Consider the following 18556-nt stretch of genomic DNA (forward strand, 5'->3'; position numbering starts at 1 on the left):
GCAAGTCACTTAACCCCCATTGCCCTGCAAAAAAAAAAAAAAAAGAAATTGTGGGGTTTATTTTTTTTTTAATACTGAAAAGTGTCCCCTTGTTTCCAGCCCTTCCACTCTATTCCCTTCCATGTACTCTCTGATTCAATTACATCAGCCTTTTTGCCTCCACTCTGAGCATTTGTACTGGCTGCCACCAAGCGTAGAATGCTTTCCCTCCTTCCCTTATCCTCTAAACTACCCAAGCTTCTTTGAAGACGAAACTCAAAGTCCACCACCCGTAGGAGGCCATTTCCTGGTCCTTGCCAAACACTCCTGATTCCTTCCATTTGCACTGTGCATGTCCTATATGTACATAATTATTTGCACTGTGTCTCCCCAATTAGATATGAGCAGTTTGGGGGCAGGGACTGAGTTTTTCCTTTCTTTGTATCCCCAGTGCTTAGCACAATGCCTAGCACATAATGTTGTTATTGTCTGTTCCTCATACTCAAAGAGGACCAAAATGACATCACAATGTGAAGGTCAAGGTATGGTGTGTCCAGCTGAGGCTGATCAGACCAACACAAGCTCAAAAGGCTTGCATGTATCATATATATGCTTATATATGTATCCTGATAGATCGTAAACTCCTTAAGGGCAGGGACTCTCATGTTTGTCCTTGACTCTCCAATGCCTAGCAGAGAATCCGACACATAGCAGGCATTTAATAAATGATTGTTGATTGATTGACTTGATCAATGGGTCAGTTACCAATACCACAGGTCAGGAACAAATAAACCCTATGAACATTTGGAATGGAAATGTCTCTCAATGTTCACATCTCACATTTCTTTTGAGCAACTGAAATTCTGCCTTGCTCATAGTATGCTATGCTTTGCTATGGGCATGCCATGATGGGCAGTCCCATGTCAGTGTCTCCCATGTCTCACTATTGATACCAAAGTTCTTCAGAGAGACCTTGAGAGTGTCCTTGTGTACCTTCTTCTGACCCCTGTGTGAATGCTTGCCTTGGGTGAGTTCTCCATAAAATAGTCACATGTTATGTGCCAGTTACAACTGGACATAACAAGCACTTAATAAAGGCTTGTTGATACACTGGCTGTGTATATGCTTTACCTTTTATAACTACTGACCTTACTTAGCCTTTTGCCATCTCTTTACATTCTCCCCTTCAGATTCTCCATAAAAGTCTTAGCTACTTCCTCTAATCAAACATGTTTTGCCTCAAGCTCCAGAATTTAAGATACATTTTAAAAGTTCCTCATTTTTACTATGCTTCTGTTGTACTTAATGATCAGCAATGCCCAACAGTATCTATTTCTCATTGCAAACAAGTTATGTTCCAACATAAATCCATGGACTGATCTGGGAAACTACCTACATTTGTAACACTGTTTCTATAGGAAAATACAATCTGGATTCCCAACAACTGACTTATGAATCAAGTTAATCAATCAACAATCATTTACTGAATGCCTACTATGTGTCATATTCTCGGCTAGGCATTGGAGAGTCAAAGACAAACATGAGAGTCCCTGATCTTAAGGAGTTTACAATCTATGAGAGATAAGCCTATATATGATAAATACAGGTATTTAAATACAAGTAAGTTAATGAAGAAGGGAAGCAGTCAGGGAATCATCATTTTGAATGTGGTACTTGAGCAATTAAATGGCATAGCGAATAGAGTGCTGGGCCTGGAGTCAGGAAGGCTCATCTTCCTGAGTTCAAATCTGGCTTCAGACACTTACTAGCTGTGTGACCCTGGTCAAGTCACTTAACCCTTATTACTTCAGTTACTCATCTGTAAAATGAGATGGAGAAGGAAATGGCAAACCACTACACTAAAACCTCAAATGGGGTCATGAAGAGTCAGATGTGACTGAACTTTGTATTGAAGGAAATAAAGGGATTCCAGAAGGTGGGGAGGAGGAGGGAGGAAATCTCAAACATGGGGGACCACTAGTGCAAAGACACAGACAAGAGACAGAGGGCTATGTGTGAAAAACAAAGAGAAGGCCAGTTTAGTTATACAGAAGGGTATAGAAAGACTATGGAACAATAGAAAGTGAAGTCAATGAGTGTCAACAGGTTCTTCTAGGAGGAAGGGGAGAGAGAGGCAGGATGATAGTTTGAAAGGTGGTAGAAACCAATGAAGGGTTTTGTAGGACTGGGGGATTCAGATATATAAACTTACAAACTCCTGAAACACAACCTATTTGTAAGTCTATCTGTAACCTAAACATTAACAATAATTCAGTCAGGGTTCACAGAATAAATTGTTTCTGCTATTTAGACATCAGTTCATATAGTTTACTAAAAAACAAATATAAAGGTATCTCCAAACTGCAATGTAGCAAAGTATATATATATATATATATATATATATATATATATATATATATATATATATATATATATATATATATATATATATATATATATATCTTCCTTCTCTTAGCCCATTCCCCTACCCTTGATGAGATTACTTAGTTAACAAACCACAATGAGCTGAGAACTAATCAACTGCTGTATTTCAAGTCATTAGTATAGTATCCTAATATCCCTAACCTAAATATGACCAGGAAAAATCAATCAATCAATCAATCTCTCTCTCTCTCTCTCTCTCTCTCTCTCTCTCTCTCTCTCTCTCTCTCTCTCCTCCCCCATACACACACACACATACATGCACACACACACACACACACACACACGCAGGCACACACACACACACACACACACACACACACACACACGCAGGAGACCCTGTTGATGCTCCAGGAAGAAGAAAAACAAATACTAACAAATGGAAATGCTAATGGGTCCTTAACTCTAGATAAAATATTAGCAGCATGTGTAAGTAGACTCACTTATCTGCAGGAGATCACACTTAATGGATAAAACTCTCTGACCTTTAAGATTTTACTTATATTTTTCAAGATGCCCCTGAGAGTCCTTATTATGTATGCCATAATTCAGCCATTGGTTGCTGGGATAACAATGCTCAGTGAAATGAGTAATTTCTTGTAACAGGCATTGCTCTCCAGGGTTTCTTTCATTCCTAGAAAGATAGACTCTTCAGGAGACTAGGGACCTACAGAGGTCATAGAGTCTGTCCCAGCCTTCAGTCAGGGTCACATTTAAACCTCTCAGTATTCAAGAACTCCATAGATTCCCTGATAACCTGCTCCAATATTTACCTTAGAATCTAAGCATTAAAAGATAACTTAGAAATCATCTACAAGTTATACTCTGAACAAGCCCCACTCTTCTCTACCTCTGTCCTTTGCCCTCAACTCCAGATGCCCTCAGCTCTCACCCTCGATTTCTACCATTCTTCAAGTCCAATGGCATCTCACCAATGATGCCTTCCCTGATTGCACCAACCAAGAGTAATCTCTTCTTCCTCAATAATAGCATCATTCTATCCCTTTATTCTTATATGTTTTCATCATATCTCATAGCAGAGTTAAATACATATTTTGAATCTGAGAAGCATTCATCAAATGCCTACGGTGCAGCAAGCATTGTTGTTCAAGCTAGAGAGCAGTCCCATAGTTGTAGAATGTTGCATGTCTTATGAGATATGGTTGATCTATCAATTGATTTTGTGTAACATTTTTTGTTTTGTTAGAAGGGAAAGCTCAAAGCGGGTAAGAGGGATATAGCCAGAAAACACTGTGATATAAGAACAAAATCAATTTGTAAAAAAATCAATAAAATGCAAAAAGTATAAAACAATCCCTACCCTCATGGATTTTACAATCTATCAGGGATCTACGACACATATAAACAGCTACAGGACAAATAAGTGTACTGTATTATATGTTGTAGTGTTATATGCAGTCTGATAGGAGATGAAGATTATTAACAACTGAAGGAGTTTGGGGACTTTGGAATTTGTTTGGGTTTTTTCTGAAATCAAGTTTAAATTTGCCTCTTTGCAACTTCTACCCACTGCTCCTGGTTCTACTTTGGGGAGCTCAGTAGATTTAGCCTAATTTTCTAACATTGAGTCAAGCCTATCATAATGTTTTTATCCTGTCTGTCATCTAATGTGTTAGCTGTACCTGTCAACTTTGTTATCATTTGCAAAATTATGAGTATGGCATCTATGCCTTTATACAAATCATTGATAAAATTATTAAACAACACAGAGCCAACTACAGATCCCTGGAGCACTCCACTGCAGACCTCCTGCCAAGTTAACATTGAACTATGAACAAATCCTCTTGGTATTGAGAAGTTGAACAAAATTCTCTGTCCAACTGTATCATATGCTCCGTATTTATCAATCTTCTCCATAAGAATAGCATGAAAACTTTTTTATCAAATAATTTACAGGGGCATCTAGGTGGCACAGTGGATAAAAGCACCACCCCTGGATTCAGGAGGACCTGCGTTCAGATTTGGCCTCAGACACTTGACACTTACTAGCTGTGTGACCCTGAGCAAACCACTTAACCCTCATTGCCCCCCAAAAACCCCAATAATAATAATTTGCTAAAATCTAGATAAATTATATTTATAGAATACTGGACTTTTGGTTTCCTTTATATAGGAAATGCCTGGATGAGTAGCTCTGCCAAAAATAAATGCACACATGCATGAAGAAATGAATGAATAGGTAAATGAGTGAATGAATAGATAAATTAATGGAATAAAGCTAATCAAGCTTGACTTGTTCTTAATGAAGCCATGGTAGTCCGACTTTAAGGATCCATTCTAAAATATTCCCAGGAATTGGAGTCAAACTTATTATCCTGAAGATTATATACTATTGTATTCCTTTTTTAAAATTAGTTTGTACTTCTCTAAGACTGACTCTCTCTGTTTCTCTTTTCTTAAAGTATAGAAACGAAACCATGACCTTTTGCCATTCCTGCCCTCATAAACATCAACCCAGAGAAGACAGCTACCATCTGCTTTTTTCTACTCCTCAGCTGTCAGCTGTTAGTGGTGAAAGTCACCAAATTGATTTTTGTCCATTATAACTTTGTGCTGCACAAATTAAGTTGGACCCTTGTTGCCTGGCAACACTTTGATTCATCATTTCATTGTTTGGGTCTTTGCACTGTTCCCTACAATTTCAATGGTATAAAGAGTTCCCAGTGTAGAACTGTCTACTATTGCATATCAACAAATGTTCTATAACTTAAAGCAATCTTAGAAAATTGTCTTGGTGCTGAGAGATGACTTGTCCATTGTCATGCAGTCAGTAATGTCCTCTGAAATGTCCCTAGAAAACGTCTCCTTGAAGCCCTGTGATGGGAAAGCCCACCAGCTGAGGCAACCTATTCTACATTTAGACAGTGATTGTCAGGAAGTTGTTTGGGGTTGTTTTCCACATATGATCTGAAGTCCACTTCTCTGCTATTCCCAACTATCATTTTTTAGTTCTGCCTTTAGGGGCCAACTAAACCCATAATGATTCTTCTCCCCATGTCAATTTTTCAAATATTTGAAGGCAACTGTGATGCCTTTCTTAAGTCTTCTCTTCTCCACTATAAATATTCCTAATTCCTTTCAATTATCCCCACTTGCCTAATTTCAAATCAACCTCAGTATCCTGGTAAGCCTCTTCCAAATGCCTTATCAGGAAATTGCCAATCATCAGAAGTCCACTCTCTTCTTGTGACAAATAATAGATGTCCTCTTTCTTGATGGCATCTTGGGTGGTAGGGTGGGCATCTTCCTCATCATTTGTAGAACATCAGAAACTGAGTCAGCTAAAAGGGTACAATTATACCCTCAAAGGAAAGAACCTAGAATCTTAACATTGCCTTGAAGGCTTTGAAAGAAAAGGCCCACAAGAGAGCCACTGGAGTTCATTCAGTGAAGGTTAGTTAACAAAGGAGAGAATGAATCCTGGTAGTTTCTTTATTCCCAATTTAGGATATTGTGTTTCAGCAGTCCTTTCTTCATATGAGTATATCCCAAGTGGGGGAGCAATATGAAGACAAGACAATGCCTCAACCTCAAATGGAGATGGGGGTCCAAGCACAGCAACTTATCCAAATGTGCACAAACTTTTTCTGATAATTCAAGACACTTTTTTTTAAGAGAGGCAGAGTCTGACTCTCGGTAAAAACTTAACAACTTAGTTTCAACTTTCCAACAAAAAGAGCCAATAATTAGCATCCAGTAATGACTGAAGGAAAGGCACCCTTTAAACTGTGCTCTACAGCAATTTTCCAGCTGAGGTAAACAAGCATGACAAACAGAAACACTTGCAGAAAATTCTTCCTGTGTCGGTAAATCTGTTTTTAAATTGATGCAGGTGGTCGTGGATATGCTTGGGCATAGCATAAAGCTATTCCCTTAAGAGCATTTTTCCCTTCCTGGTGTTTAACTTCCATCATCATTTCCAGATTAATAAGCTCAGTTAAAGTGCAGTGGAGGTTTAACCAATATATGGGGAATTGGGACCCTTGAGACTGCTTGGAGCCTAGAGTTTGGTCCTTTCTACAACATGATCTGTGATCACACCAGAGACTCTTTAAAGCCATAGATAAATAACTGTATCACTTATCCACTAGAAAGACCTCAATGGGGAATTTCAAGATCTTCACAACCTGCCTGGCCCCCTTCTGTCTTTCTAATCTTCTTAAACCTCGAATTCATACATTCTATGATATAGTGACATTCCTATTCCCAGTCCTAGTCCTAGTACTACTTCCTATTCCTCCCACATGATACGCCATCTCCCCACTCTGTTGCTTTGCACTGGCTGGCTGTCATTCATAGAATGCTTTCTCTTCACTTATGCCAATGAATTTCCCTGGTTTCCTTTAAGACTGGGTTCAAATCCCAAGTTTAGTGGCAGTCCTTTCTTGGTGTGCCCCACTCAGTCCTCCCTTACCACCACCACCAACTCCACTCTTGCAGCCAGTGCTTTCTCTCCTTACATTCTTCTATCTATATGGTGTATTACATAATTAGTTGCAAGTTGTCTCCTCCATTATAATATGAACTCCTTGGGACAGGGCAGTGTTTTTGCCTTTCTTCACATCCCTAATGTTTAACACAGCATTTGATAATAATAACAGCTGAATTAAAAATTTGTTACCTGGTTAAACCACCATGATTTTGATGTATCCATAGGGGGTACCAAGGGAAGAGGAAGGAATCAGCCTGGTTAAATTTATAGCACATAATCTGAAACCAGTAATGATATAAGAAATTTTGAAAGAATAAGACCAAATGTGGCCCCCAGGGTCATTTTGTTGACTTTCCATGACCATTCTCCAGACCAGCTACCCTTGGCAATTACACTATGATTTAAATAGTCTAGGGACATCTGGTCTTCATCATTATTCAGAAACATGTCTCTGCCCTCATGAACTTAGCATTGTCCAGGGAATGCTGGCACAAAGTAAATTAAACTGATACAGCCCCTCTGGGAACTTTTCGTCAAACTGGTGTGACCATGTTAAACTGGGCAAATATTTGACATTCTCATTAATCAGTTATTGTCCCTTTTACTGATTTAGATGTGAAGATGATGGTGGTGGTTCTTAAAGTTTTTGTTGGGGTTTTTCCAGGTCTGGGATATTGGCCTAGTTCAATACATTACATTCACTGTATCTTCTTTTTTCTTCTCTTATCACTTCTGAATCCCTCCTAAGCTGGCTTTTGCATTCACTATGTTAGAGAGGAGACTGCTCTTTCCAATGTTTCCAATAATCTTCCAATGGTCAGATCTGATGGTCTTTCTTCACTCCTAATCCTTCTCAAGCTATCTAATGCATTTGATGGAGTGGATGAGGTATTCAAGGAGGACTAGAACATCTGGTGTGAGGGCTTGCTGAGCCCTTTATAGAGCTGCTCATCCACCTTTGGCATCTACCTTCACCCAATTCTCACCTGTGGCTCCAAGAAGCTATAGTATGCACAGGGGCTACACCTTGGCGAAACAGTCTCAGAAGATGAGTTAAACCAGGTTGAGGGTAACAGACAGGCCTTAAATTTGAAGGTGAATACGGGATGTCTGCCCCAAGCACGTGAAGACTTCTTTGGGTGAAATGGGTGGGTGAAAATAATTTGTTCTAAAAGCCATGAAGGCAACTAAACAGGTGCTATGGTGGCTTAGAGCTTGGTCAGACACTGGAAACACCAAGGTCATCCACTGCATTCCAGGCCATCAACAGTTATCTTGACTTCTGTTCTGCCACTGAACTTCAGTGACTCTGGAAGAGAGAGTAAGGCTGACAACTTGTATAATCCTACTTCAAAATCCAATTCATAGGGCACTTAGGTGATGCAGTGGATAAAAGTACCAGCCCTGGATTCAGGAGGACCTGAGCTCAAATTCAGCCTCAAACACTTGACGCTTACTAGCTGTGTGACCCTGAGCGAGTCACTTGACCCTCATTGCCCTGCCAAAAAAATATAAATCCAATTCACAATCAAGTCAAGACATCATTTCATGATGTTATTGGTTCTCTTTGAAAACTAGGGATCAACAACAACTGCATTTGACACTGTTGACCACCCTATCTTGATTATTTGATCCTCTCTGATCCCATGGCTTCCTATGGCCTTAAGGGAAAAACATAAACTCCTCTGTTTAACCTTTTAGGGTATTGTACAACCTCGCCTCAACCTATCATTCCAGTATCATTGGGCCTTACTACCATTAAATATTTCTTTAAAGAGTGAGTTCTTCAAGGGCAGAGACTGTCTTTTGTCTTTCCTTATCCAGCTCTTAGCACCATCCTTGGCACATAGTAGGCACTTAATAAACATTTATTGACTGACAGACATCCTGTAGTCTATGATACATCCAAACTAGCCTTTTCTCTGTGCCTCACTAGCCATCTCCCATGCTTGGAATGCAGTTCCTCCTTACCTCATTGAACCCCTCTTTTTTTTTTAAGATGCCACTCAAGCACCGTCTTCCTCATAAAGCCTTTCCTTACCCACCCAATTACTAGTGTTCTCAATCCTGTACTGTCCTGTATTTGACTCCTATGTGTGTATATTTACATATGTATGTATTTACAGAGAGAGAGAGAGAGAGAGAGAGAGAGAGAGAGAGAGAATCCTATCTAGTAACAATTATAGGTCGACCAAATAATACTTGGGTTTGTAGCTGAGTATGGATAATGACACAAGTTTCTCCATTGGTCAATACGGATTATGCTAACTGCCATCCACATAATTTGTCTAAATATCGTACAGGTTAACAAAATAATGTCAGAAAGTACTCAGAATCCTTCACTTGAAGGCATTTTAATAACTCAAAATATTTACCATCTGCCTTGAGTAGCCAAAAGTACTCATAACAAATGAGAAGAAAGCCAAGAACTTTGTTTCAAGGTCTTTGTTAGATCCTGAAACCCCTACCTACCTTTAGACTAGTTTGTTACTACATCCAGTTTCAGGCTCTGAGTTCTAAATTCTTCTTGTGAGTATCTGAGTAAAAGCACAACTAGACCACTGCCTGAAGCAATTGTACAGCAACACTGAGGGGGGACATTTCAAGAGAAATGTATTTTCTATCTTTGGTGAAAACAATATTTCAGACTGTACCTAGTGAATATGAGAAAGATGTAATACAAAATGGGATTGGAGAAATTGTGATAAGGTCAATGTTTCTCAGTGGTTATGATTAACTTCAGAATGGAAATGTACATTTTATTCCCTGGATGGTTCATTCCTATTTGGACAGCATATTTTCAGAATTGGTTTTGGTTCCATAGAATTTACATATTTCTCTTTGATTATAATGTAAAAGTGCAGAACCCTACAAGGAATTCCTTCCATCCTCCTTTAGATCTGTGTTCTCAGGAAAATGAGCTATATGCTGAGAATAATTTGAAATGCCAAGTCCAGAACATATCGCAAAGGATGCCGGTTAAGGACTATAGCGGGTAAGGTGAAATGGTAAGAAAAGAAATTATTGTAAGTTGTGCTACTCATAACAGCTCAACTGATTTTACATAAAACACCACAGCCAGAAAATGGACAGATTTCATTAGAGTTAGCATTGGTTAGAGCAAAACTAAATAAATGTGTGAGATCAGGAAATAAAATTATAAATTTCAATATCTACTTTCATGCAAAAAAAGAGAACTTAAATGCCAATGTAGATACAAAGACTAAAGGCTGAGAAAATTTTTCCTGTAAAATGTCCAAGAGCAATTATTCATTACTTTTTTCTTTAGGAGTATCAGAAGTTAGAGAGGGTCAAAAGGCAGAGAACTATTTTAAAAAGGTATTGTTGGCCTTGGTGAGGAAAAGTGCCTCTTCTTCCTCAAAAGACTAGATTAAAGGGGAAAATATAACAAGGCAATAATAAAGGCTGTCAAGCAGCAGGAAGGATGCAGTTGATATTAACATGAATTTTTAGTGGACTCGGGTGGCATGGGTGTTCAGCTTTCTCTAGGGGCAATCGACTGTATGAAGAGAAGGTAAATCATGGGACTGATCCAGAGATGAGGACTGGTAGGGCATGAATGGCAAAGATAAGGAGGCAAGAAAGTCAAAAGAGAAGCACAAGTTATAGTTAAATTGGTTAACTTCAGGGTCAAATATGTAAAGGGAGGAAAGTAAGGTCAAAGCAGGAGTGATGGAATGGTAGAATTAGGAGTGATGGAGAAATTGGAAATTGCAGTGAGGACAAAGACAAGGTTTGGGAGTTGGATCATAATGTGTTTGAGTGCACTTAATCTGATAGCCCTGTCTCCAGAGGGCTATCATCTGGAAACTTCCATCAATCTACAGTCCTTGCTTTGATCATATTACTACTAGGAAATTTTTTGATCTATTTCTTGAAAAATAATAGATTCCTTCTTCACATTTTCTAGCTAAAGTGATAACTCTTAAATTATGTCTCTAAGCTTTGTCTTCCACTTACGTCATGCGTGCTTATAAATCCTTCAACTCTTTTCACTCAGTTTTCTTTTGATCTTGTTTTGCTGAATGTTCTGTCCTATCTGCTGATTTGCCTTCCAGTATTAGAATTTTTCCCCACTGATTTCATGTCATTATTGAAATTTCCCACTGCTTTCCCCACATTGCATTTGTTATTAAACTGTCTTATTTCCTTTTTATTGATAATATTTTTCATTTCAGATTCCAAATCTTTCTTTATCAATATCAGATTTTTATCTTCCTTTAAGTATTTATTATTTGTAGGGTAGGGCACTAAGCCTGGAAGGATGGACATGAGGATGGACATGGATATGTACATACATATACATATAGGTATATGTATATGTGTAAATATACATATATGTGTACATTTATATGTCTCTATGTGTATATGTGTATGTGTATATATATATATATAGAGAGAGAGAGAGAGAGAGAGTGCACATCAATACTTGCCACTGTAGATGTAGAGACCCTCTATCTATGAATATATAGATCTATGTGTAAGTATATATAACTATATAACATATTGTGGCGAATAAAACTATATGTGGTTACCCTATTACTGTCCCAAGTTTAGGGAAAATTAGCTGGGGTTTATTATATATTTGTTACTTAGAAATTAGAGCCTACTGCACCAGTTTGGGGGCATTAAGCATTTATTAAAGCATATTAAGTATTAATAAAGATAGAGCACATGGCCCTGAAAGTTAGAAAAGCCTAGCCAGGATCTAGAGGAGAGAGAAAAAAAACTGGGCCTCACGGCATCCCTTCCATGTTCCCAAGCCAAGCATAAGCTCTCTGAGGAAAGAACGAAAGGCGGCTCTTACACACTGCTTAAGCCTAATTGGCTAGCGTCATTCAAATCTATGTGGTTCACTGAATTTGAAGGTGGTTCGGCACAGACGCACTCATGTCAGAGCCCAGAGAACAGATCCTCTGGTGGGAACAAGGCTTTCAGGTGCTTGTAGTTTTGAGTGAGGTAACTTCCAGACTCAGGGCTGGCCTTAAGAAAGGTCAGGCCAGGCTCTCTCAGCAGGGGGCCTCTGGGAGTCCCCAAACCCCTATTATTAATTTCTCACAATATATATAGCTACATATCAAACTATGTGTAGGATAAAAATATAAACAGGTATCACTGATGGAGAGGACAATTCCTAAAATTCCTAAAAGCCCCAAATCAAGAGTTTTCTCTTTTGCCTTCCCCCCTTTCCATTCGTTTTCATGTAGAGGCCAGATATGCTCTGAGGATCCTTATTCCAATTCCCTGCACTGATAAGTCAGGGCAACCCCAACCAGAGCAAGGTTTCATCTTCCCCTCAGGGTCCTAAGAGTACCCCTAAGAAGTGTGGGGGGGTCTTTCTCTAATATAATTGGCTTGAGTCCTCATTCTGGTGTGTTCTCTCCAATATCAAGTGCCAATGATTGGTAGTCAAGTAACACTTAACCAATTTATATCTGTTAGCATTTACAAAGGGATACTTATTGAGTAGATATGGCAAGGATAGAAGTATAGTATAAATATTTCCTCCCAACACCTGAGGGCACACTCTCCCTAATACCCCCTGAATCCTGGGGGAGATGGGCTCAAACTCAGTGCAGTTTCTGGAAGCCTTTGCCACATCAGGGTCACTTCTGAATTGAGTATAACCTCCTACTCTGAACCATGGATCCTGCTTCTCTTTGATGGACCTACACACCTTGGTTGGTTGCAAACTCTGACCCGGACGTCCATTATTGAATTTGCGATGTTTTGTTCTTCCTACTGCTAACCAAAAACGTATCACAAGTCCATGAGACATGTGTTACAACTGCATTTATTATAAGAGAAATGAGCATATGTGGAACTCTTATGCAGCTGCAAGGAGTTCACAATCCAAGCAGAAGCTTGCATATTTATGAAATTGTGACAAAGCAGGGAAGAACAGTAATCCCTTCCCCAATGGGAGAGGAAAAGAGCGGTGGGGGTGAGGAAAGAATGAATCCCCTCAAGAAAGGGGAAAAAAAGGAGGAGGAACATGAATAAGTAAGATGGCAAAAGCCACATTCTTTTCCCTTGAAAACTGTTAGACTATGAAGATATGATGGTTTGCTTATTTATAATGGTCCCAGCTGCACAAATGGTTTCTCATTCTGGGGCAGACTGACTGGCACCCATCTTGACTCCCAAGGACATACAAAGAGTCTGGCTTGGGGTGCAAGCAACAAAGTATTTCAGTTTTGGTGGGAGTGGGTTCATCCTTGACACATTCAGGGCCTCCTTCATACTCTGGGTCCAGTGTTTCTGGATAATGTGGCATCTCAGGAAGATAAGTCCAGGGGGCCCCTCAACACTAATTTTCAAAGCTCACAAGGTCACAACTGTCTCTAATATTCCTTCATCTAAAAGGAGGAAAGAACAATTACAAAGAAGCAAAGAAAAGAGGCCTACAAGGCAGCTAGGTTGCACAGTGGATCAAACACCAGCCCTAGATTCAGGAGGACCTGAGTTCAAATCTGGTCTCAAACACTTGACACTAACCAGCTGTGTGACCCTGGGCAAATCACTTAACCCTCATTGCCCCCCCCCAAAAAAAGAAAAGAGTCCTCCATTCTCAGGCTACATGTTGGCCCCAAATGAAGAGAACCCTAAGGACTTTCCCCATCCAGAAGCTTACACTATACCTGTCTCACTCTAATGCAGCCAGGTAGGTAAGAGAAACTATGTTGGCTAGTGAACTTTGAAAACATTCTCATTTAAGACTTACCAGCCAATCAAATGCTGCTCCTATTCTTTTTTTTTTTTTTCAGGGGCAATGAGAGTTAAGAGATTTGCCCAGAGTCACACAGCTAGTAAGTGTCAAGTGTCTGAGGCTGGATTTGAACTCATGTCCTCCTGAATCCAGGGCCAGTGCTTTACTCATTGTGCCACCTAGCTGCCCTCAACAGCCAATCAAAAAGCGCCTCTCCTAAACAATAGTGAAGGGACTAGAAGAATTCAGAACACCTGCACAGTCTTGGAATCAGAGAATAAGACATCCTTCAGGAAGCCAGCTCCCTTCTGGAGTTCTACATGGGCTAGCACCAGACAGAGCGCTGTTCACAGGTTCTAATGATGAGATTCCCATTGGCCAGGCTGTCACATAGAAAATCAAAAAGATCCTGGAGTTGAGAAAACTGAGGGAAGCTTGGGTCTAAAGAGCCTTTGAAAGTTTTTTGGAGAAGAAGTCTGTAGGATGATGCTGAATGAGTAAGATATTAAGCAAGTGATTGGTGAATTTCTCCTGAGGCCTTGAATTTGAAGAAGGGCCCATATCAGTCAGCCTTCCTCTCATTTAACCTTCATTCACCTCCAGACTTCAACATCGAGCATCACCTACAGTCTTACCCTAGAACTTCCCTCAAGGTCTGCAATCTCTCCACACTAAAACATTCATCCACTCTTCCAGCCTTTTCACAGTAACACATACCTCTTCTATGCCTCCTCTCAGTGGTGTGTTCTTCCAGAAGCCTTCATTTTAGGACAGGGCCCTGGCTGACCAACCTTCAACCTTCATTCCTCTCCCAGCTGTGCTTCAATACCAGGACTCCAAATAGGTCCCTATATCCCCTCTTCATCACCTCACACGCACAACCACACACGAACACACACACACACACACACACACACACACACACACACACACACTTCAGCTCTCTTTTTACATTAAAACGTAAGCCCCTTGAGGGCAAGGATTCCCTTTTTCCAGTATTTGTATCCTCAATGATGAGAACAATCGTTGGCACATCTTAAAGCACTTAATTGTTTATTGCTTGTCTTCAGAAATTTCTGGGACCTAAATTAGAGAGAAACGTCAGAGAGAGGTCATTGCACATATAGTGCACAAGAAGCAGAAGTTTATGAACAAGAAACTTTAAGTCTGCAGGCAACATTTCATTGGTGGATCTTTCTGTGTTCTAACAAGCTTGGCTCCTGACCTTGGCTTCCTTTTGGAAAGGAAAAGCCTATTATAGCCAAGGTTCTGACAATTGACAGACTCTCTAAAAGGAGGAGAAAAAGTCAAGCCACTTTGGATTTCTTTTTTTACTCCACAAAAGAATGTGTGAGGGTTCTATCTTCCTTAAAAAATCTTTTTGTGTTTAAACCTCTAGTACTTAAAATCAAAGAGAGATGTCAGGACCCACTCTTCCCCTTGTAGCAGCTAAACTGAGGACTCCTGCTGAAGCCAGGACCTTAAAAGCTTGTCAAAACTCCACAACCTCATACCCAATGGCAGCGAACAACAGCAGAGAACACTTTCAAACAACAGCCACAAGAGACCAATCCCTGGCAAATACTTAACACCATGCAAAAACAACAAAGAACAGGGCTATCAGGAAGAAGACTATGATATCACCAGTAGCCATAACTGATCCTGTGGCATCAGATGAGATGCATGAGGTACTCCTCTACATGTGTGCCCTTGCCCACAAGTTCCCCATGTGCACAACCATCCCAAAATGTTCCCTGACCCACACACATTTCCTGTGTGTTTCCCACCAAGGCTGTGCCCTGGTTACCCATGGTCCTTTGTATACATTTCTTCCCACCAAAGGTATATGTGCTTGTGGGAGAATTAGTACCAAATTTATGGGGAGAATATTTATTGCTGCTTTTCTCACTGTGCTATTTCATTAAATGCATTGCTTTGAATTAATTTCATTTTCTAGCTGACAAGTAAAAATTAACACATCACTAGGGACTTGGAAGCTATTGTTTTAAGAAGCAATGATCTCACTAAGTACCTTGAACCTGAGGTGATTTAGGGAGACACACTGTGTAAGCTAATTGTCCCCAGATGGTCTATATCCAATCTGACGAGGCATCCTCGATCCAATTTCATTTTGAATCTGTTGTCAACAGGAATTTAATATATTATTTTCTGGAGACTTCCCTTTATGAACTTTTGACCCATAATATTTATTCATTGTGGCACTTTTTTCATCTTACTCCTTTCCTTTTCATTATCTGAAAAGCTATTAACTTTTGAGGCTCTTTGTACCCAGGGATGTGCTAATAAATGTTTAACAACCAGCTCTCTAAGGAAAAAAATGTATGCAAGACACATTTTAAAGCTTATTCTGCATTACTAACATTTTCTCCATCAATTTCTTAATTCAAGACAATCAAGAATTTTTTTTAAAAAATCACATCGTGCCTTGTAGCATTTGCTGATTTTTGAGGTATAAATGCTCACACTGGAAATTTAATCATCTGTTGATACTAGCCAGCTCCAGCATACTACTGGTTGTACCCCTGATTTTCCCTTCTTTGCTTTTTTATATAATTAAATGAGAAGATCTATGTAAAGTGATTTGCTATATAAATTTTAACTATTATCTTCACATAATTATAGTAATTATCTATTCACAGGGGACATTGAGGAGACGGGGTTCTTTCACAACCCCTCAACATGACATGTCAGAATACTGTGATTCCCTTTTAAAATCACTGAGAACTTTTCACTGTGTTGGGAAACAAATGAAAAAATAACTTGGACTACAGGTCCAATGGTATCAGAATTTGGACTGAACTCTCCCAGAAATGGCTGCTTAATTAGGCTCATTTTGGTCTCTAACACTTAGATTCTAGAGCTGGTGATCTAGAAACCAGGAATCATCTTACCCATATTCCTCATTTGACTGGTGAGGAAAGGACACCAAAAGACTAAAAGTCTTGATTCAGGAGGGCACTCTCTGCACAAAACTGTCCCAAATCACTATCATTTCCCACTACCTTAACTAATTTTAAAACCAAAGAGTATTCTAAAGTCATAAAATCCTACTTGCCATGTCATTCATCATTAATTTATAACATTTTTATCTCTGTTGCTTAAAAACTGCTTGCCGTAAAAAAATAAAACTGCTTGCCTTATAATGTTGTTTCATCTAACTGTGTGCTTTCATAGAGACCATTCATGACATCAGCTACAAGAAAATGAAAACACTTCTATAATTCCTTCATTGTGATAAACTCAAAGCAATTTCACATCTGAGAGACAGCAGGGTAAAGTGGAGTGCTAGTTTTGGATTCTGAAGAGAACAAGGTTTGAAGCTCATCACTGACACTAGTTGTGAAGCCATGGGCAAGTCATTTCATTTCTCTGAGCCTCAGTTTTCTCATCTATAAAATGGGAATGATAACTACATAAGCTAACTCAGAGGGTTAAAATGAGAATCGAATAAGTTCATGTAAATAAAAACCCTTTGCCAGTCTTCAAATCACTATATAGATACACTATATACAATATTATTGTTATCTATTATTTCATTGTGCAAACACCTTAAGTATCTGTACAACACCCAAGGGTTGGGTGAAGTTCAGGTGAAGATAACAAAAGTTATAGGGCGATTATCACGACTTTCCACAGTCAGGGAAGCAAAGGACATAGAGATAGAAGAGTTGGTCCAGTGTCATCTAATACTATGGGGACGTAATAATATTATTTGCGAGTACCAATCCAGAAGCCCAAAATCAACAAAGGATCAATCTGAATTATACTACAATTAATGAATTCACAAAGAAGGATTTAGAAGTAGAGGCTGATGCATTTTTTTTTTTTTTTTGCTGGAGCTTCAATATTTTAATCGTTTATCTCCCGGGAGCCAGGGCGCGCGCCGGAGGCAGCTCAGAACTGGATCACTTGCCCCTTCCTCTTCTTGTCTCCTCCCAGCTCGAAGTGCTTGCAGCGCTTGATGGCCAGCATCCTCTTGGACCTGCAGTTGGGCTCCACGCACTCGAGCCTCAGCACGATCTTCTTGGTGGTCTTGGCCTTCTTACGGAAGATGGGCTTGGTCTGGCCCCCGTAGCCGCTCTGCTTGCGGTCGTAGAGCCGCTTGCCCTGCGCGTACAGAGAGTCCTTGCCCTTCTTGTACTGCGTCACCTTGTGCGGCTGGTGCTTGCCGCACTTCTTGCAGTAGGTGCGCCGGGTCTTGGGCACGTTCACCATGATGGCGGCTGCTGCTGCTGCTGCGGCGGCGGCGGTACCGGGGGAACTTCTCGAGTCGGCTTCACGCGGGGCCGGGCTGCTCTTCGGTTCTTCGGCGCCACGAAGCACACGGGAGGAGACAGAAGAGGCGGGGAAGAGTTCTGAGAGCAGAAGCTGCCGGGAGCCGAGAGGAGCTCAGCGTGCACCGGCACGAGGCTCACCGGGAGGAAGGCTGATGCATTTTTAATATCATATTCTTTTAAGGCTCAGGCTCAGGATAGGGTTAAATGATCTTAGAATTAAGAGGTGCTTTAAGAGATGATTAATGTTCTGTTCATTTCGTATTAGGCAGGAGGGTATAGGATGGCTGCCTATACCATAGACGTGGTAAAAAGGCAAAACAGCCAAACTATCCATTCACCTACTGTAGTAAAAGCTCTAAGTTCCTGAGTTCACTGAACACAAAATACTAAGAGAAGCACAAAATACAAACAAAAAGCAAATAAATGAGAAAAATAAGCCATGACCCCCAAACAAAAGGAGGTAGTAGAAAGAATGCCGGTTATGGAGTCAGAAAACTGGGTTCAAATCCTGGGTCTCTTTCTCCCTTCAAGACCTTGGGCAAAATATTTAACTTTCCTGGACCCTTGTTTCCCTCAGTGAAAAGGAGAGAAGTTGGACTGAATGCTCTCTAAGGTTGTTTCCAACTCTATATATTTATGATTCTATGATTCCTC

General features: G+C 40.0%; 1 protein-coding gene across 1 annotated transcript; it reads right to left on the reverse strand.

Annotated features, from left to right (window-relative positions):
- Nucleotides 1-17441: 17441 nt before the first annotated feature.
- On the reverse strand, nt 17442-18048 carry LOC122730486 (60S ribosomal protein L36a-like). Its single transcript, XM_043969624.1, has one exon. It carries the CDS (start codon nt 17838-17840, stop codon nt 17520-17522), a length of 321 nt encoding a protein of 106 aa, XP_043825559.1. The 5' UTR covers nt 17841-18048; the 3' UTR covers nt 17442-17519.
- Between the last annotated feature and the right edge of the window lie 508 nt (nt 18049-18556).

This window comes from Dromiciops gliroides, chromosome 6 (genome assembly GCF_019393635.1).
Source record: "Dromiciops gliroides isolate mDroGli1 chromosome 6, mDroGli1.pri, whole genome shotgun sequence".
Classification (NCBI taxonomy): Eukaryota; Metazoa; Chordata; class Mammalia; order Microbiotheria; family Microbiotheriidae; genus Dromiciops; species Dromiciops gliroides.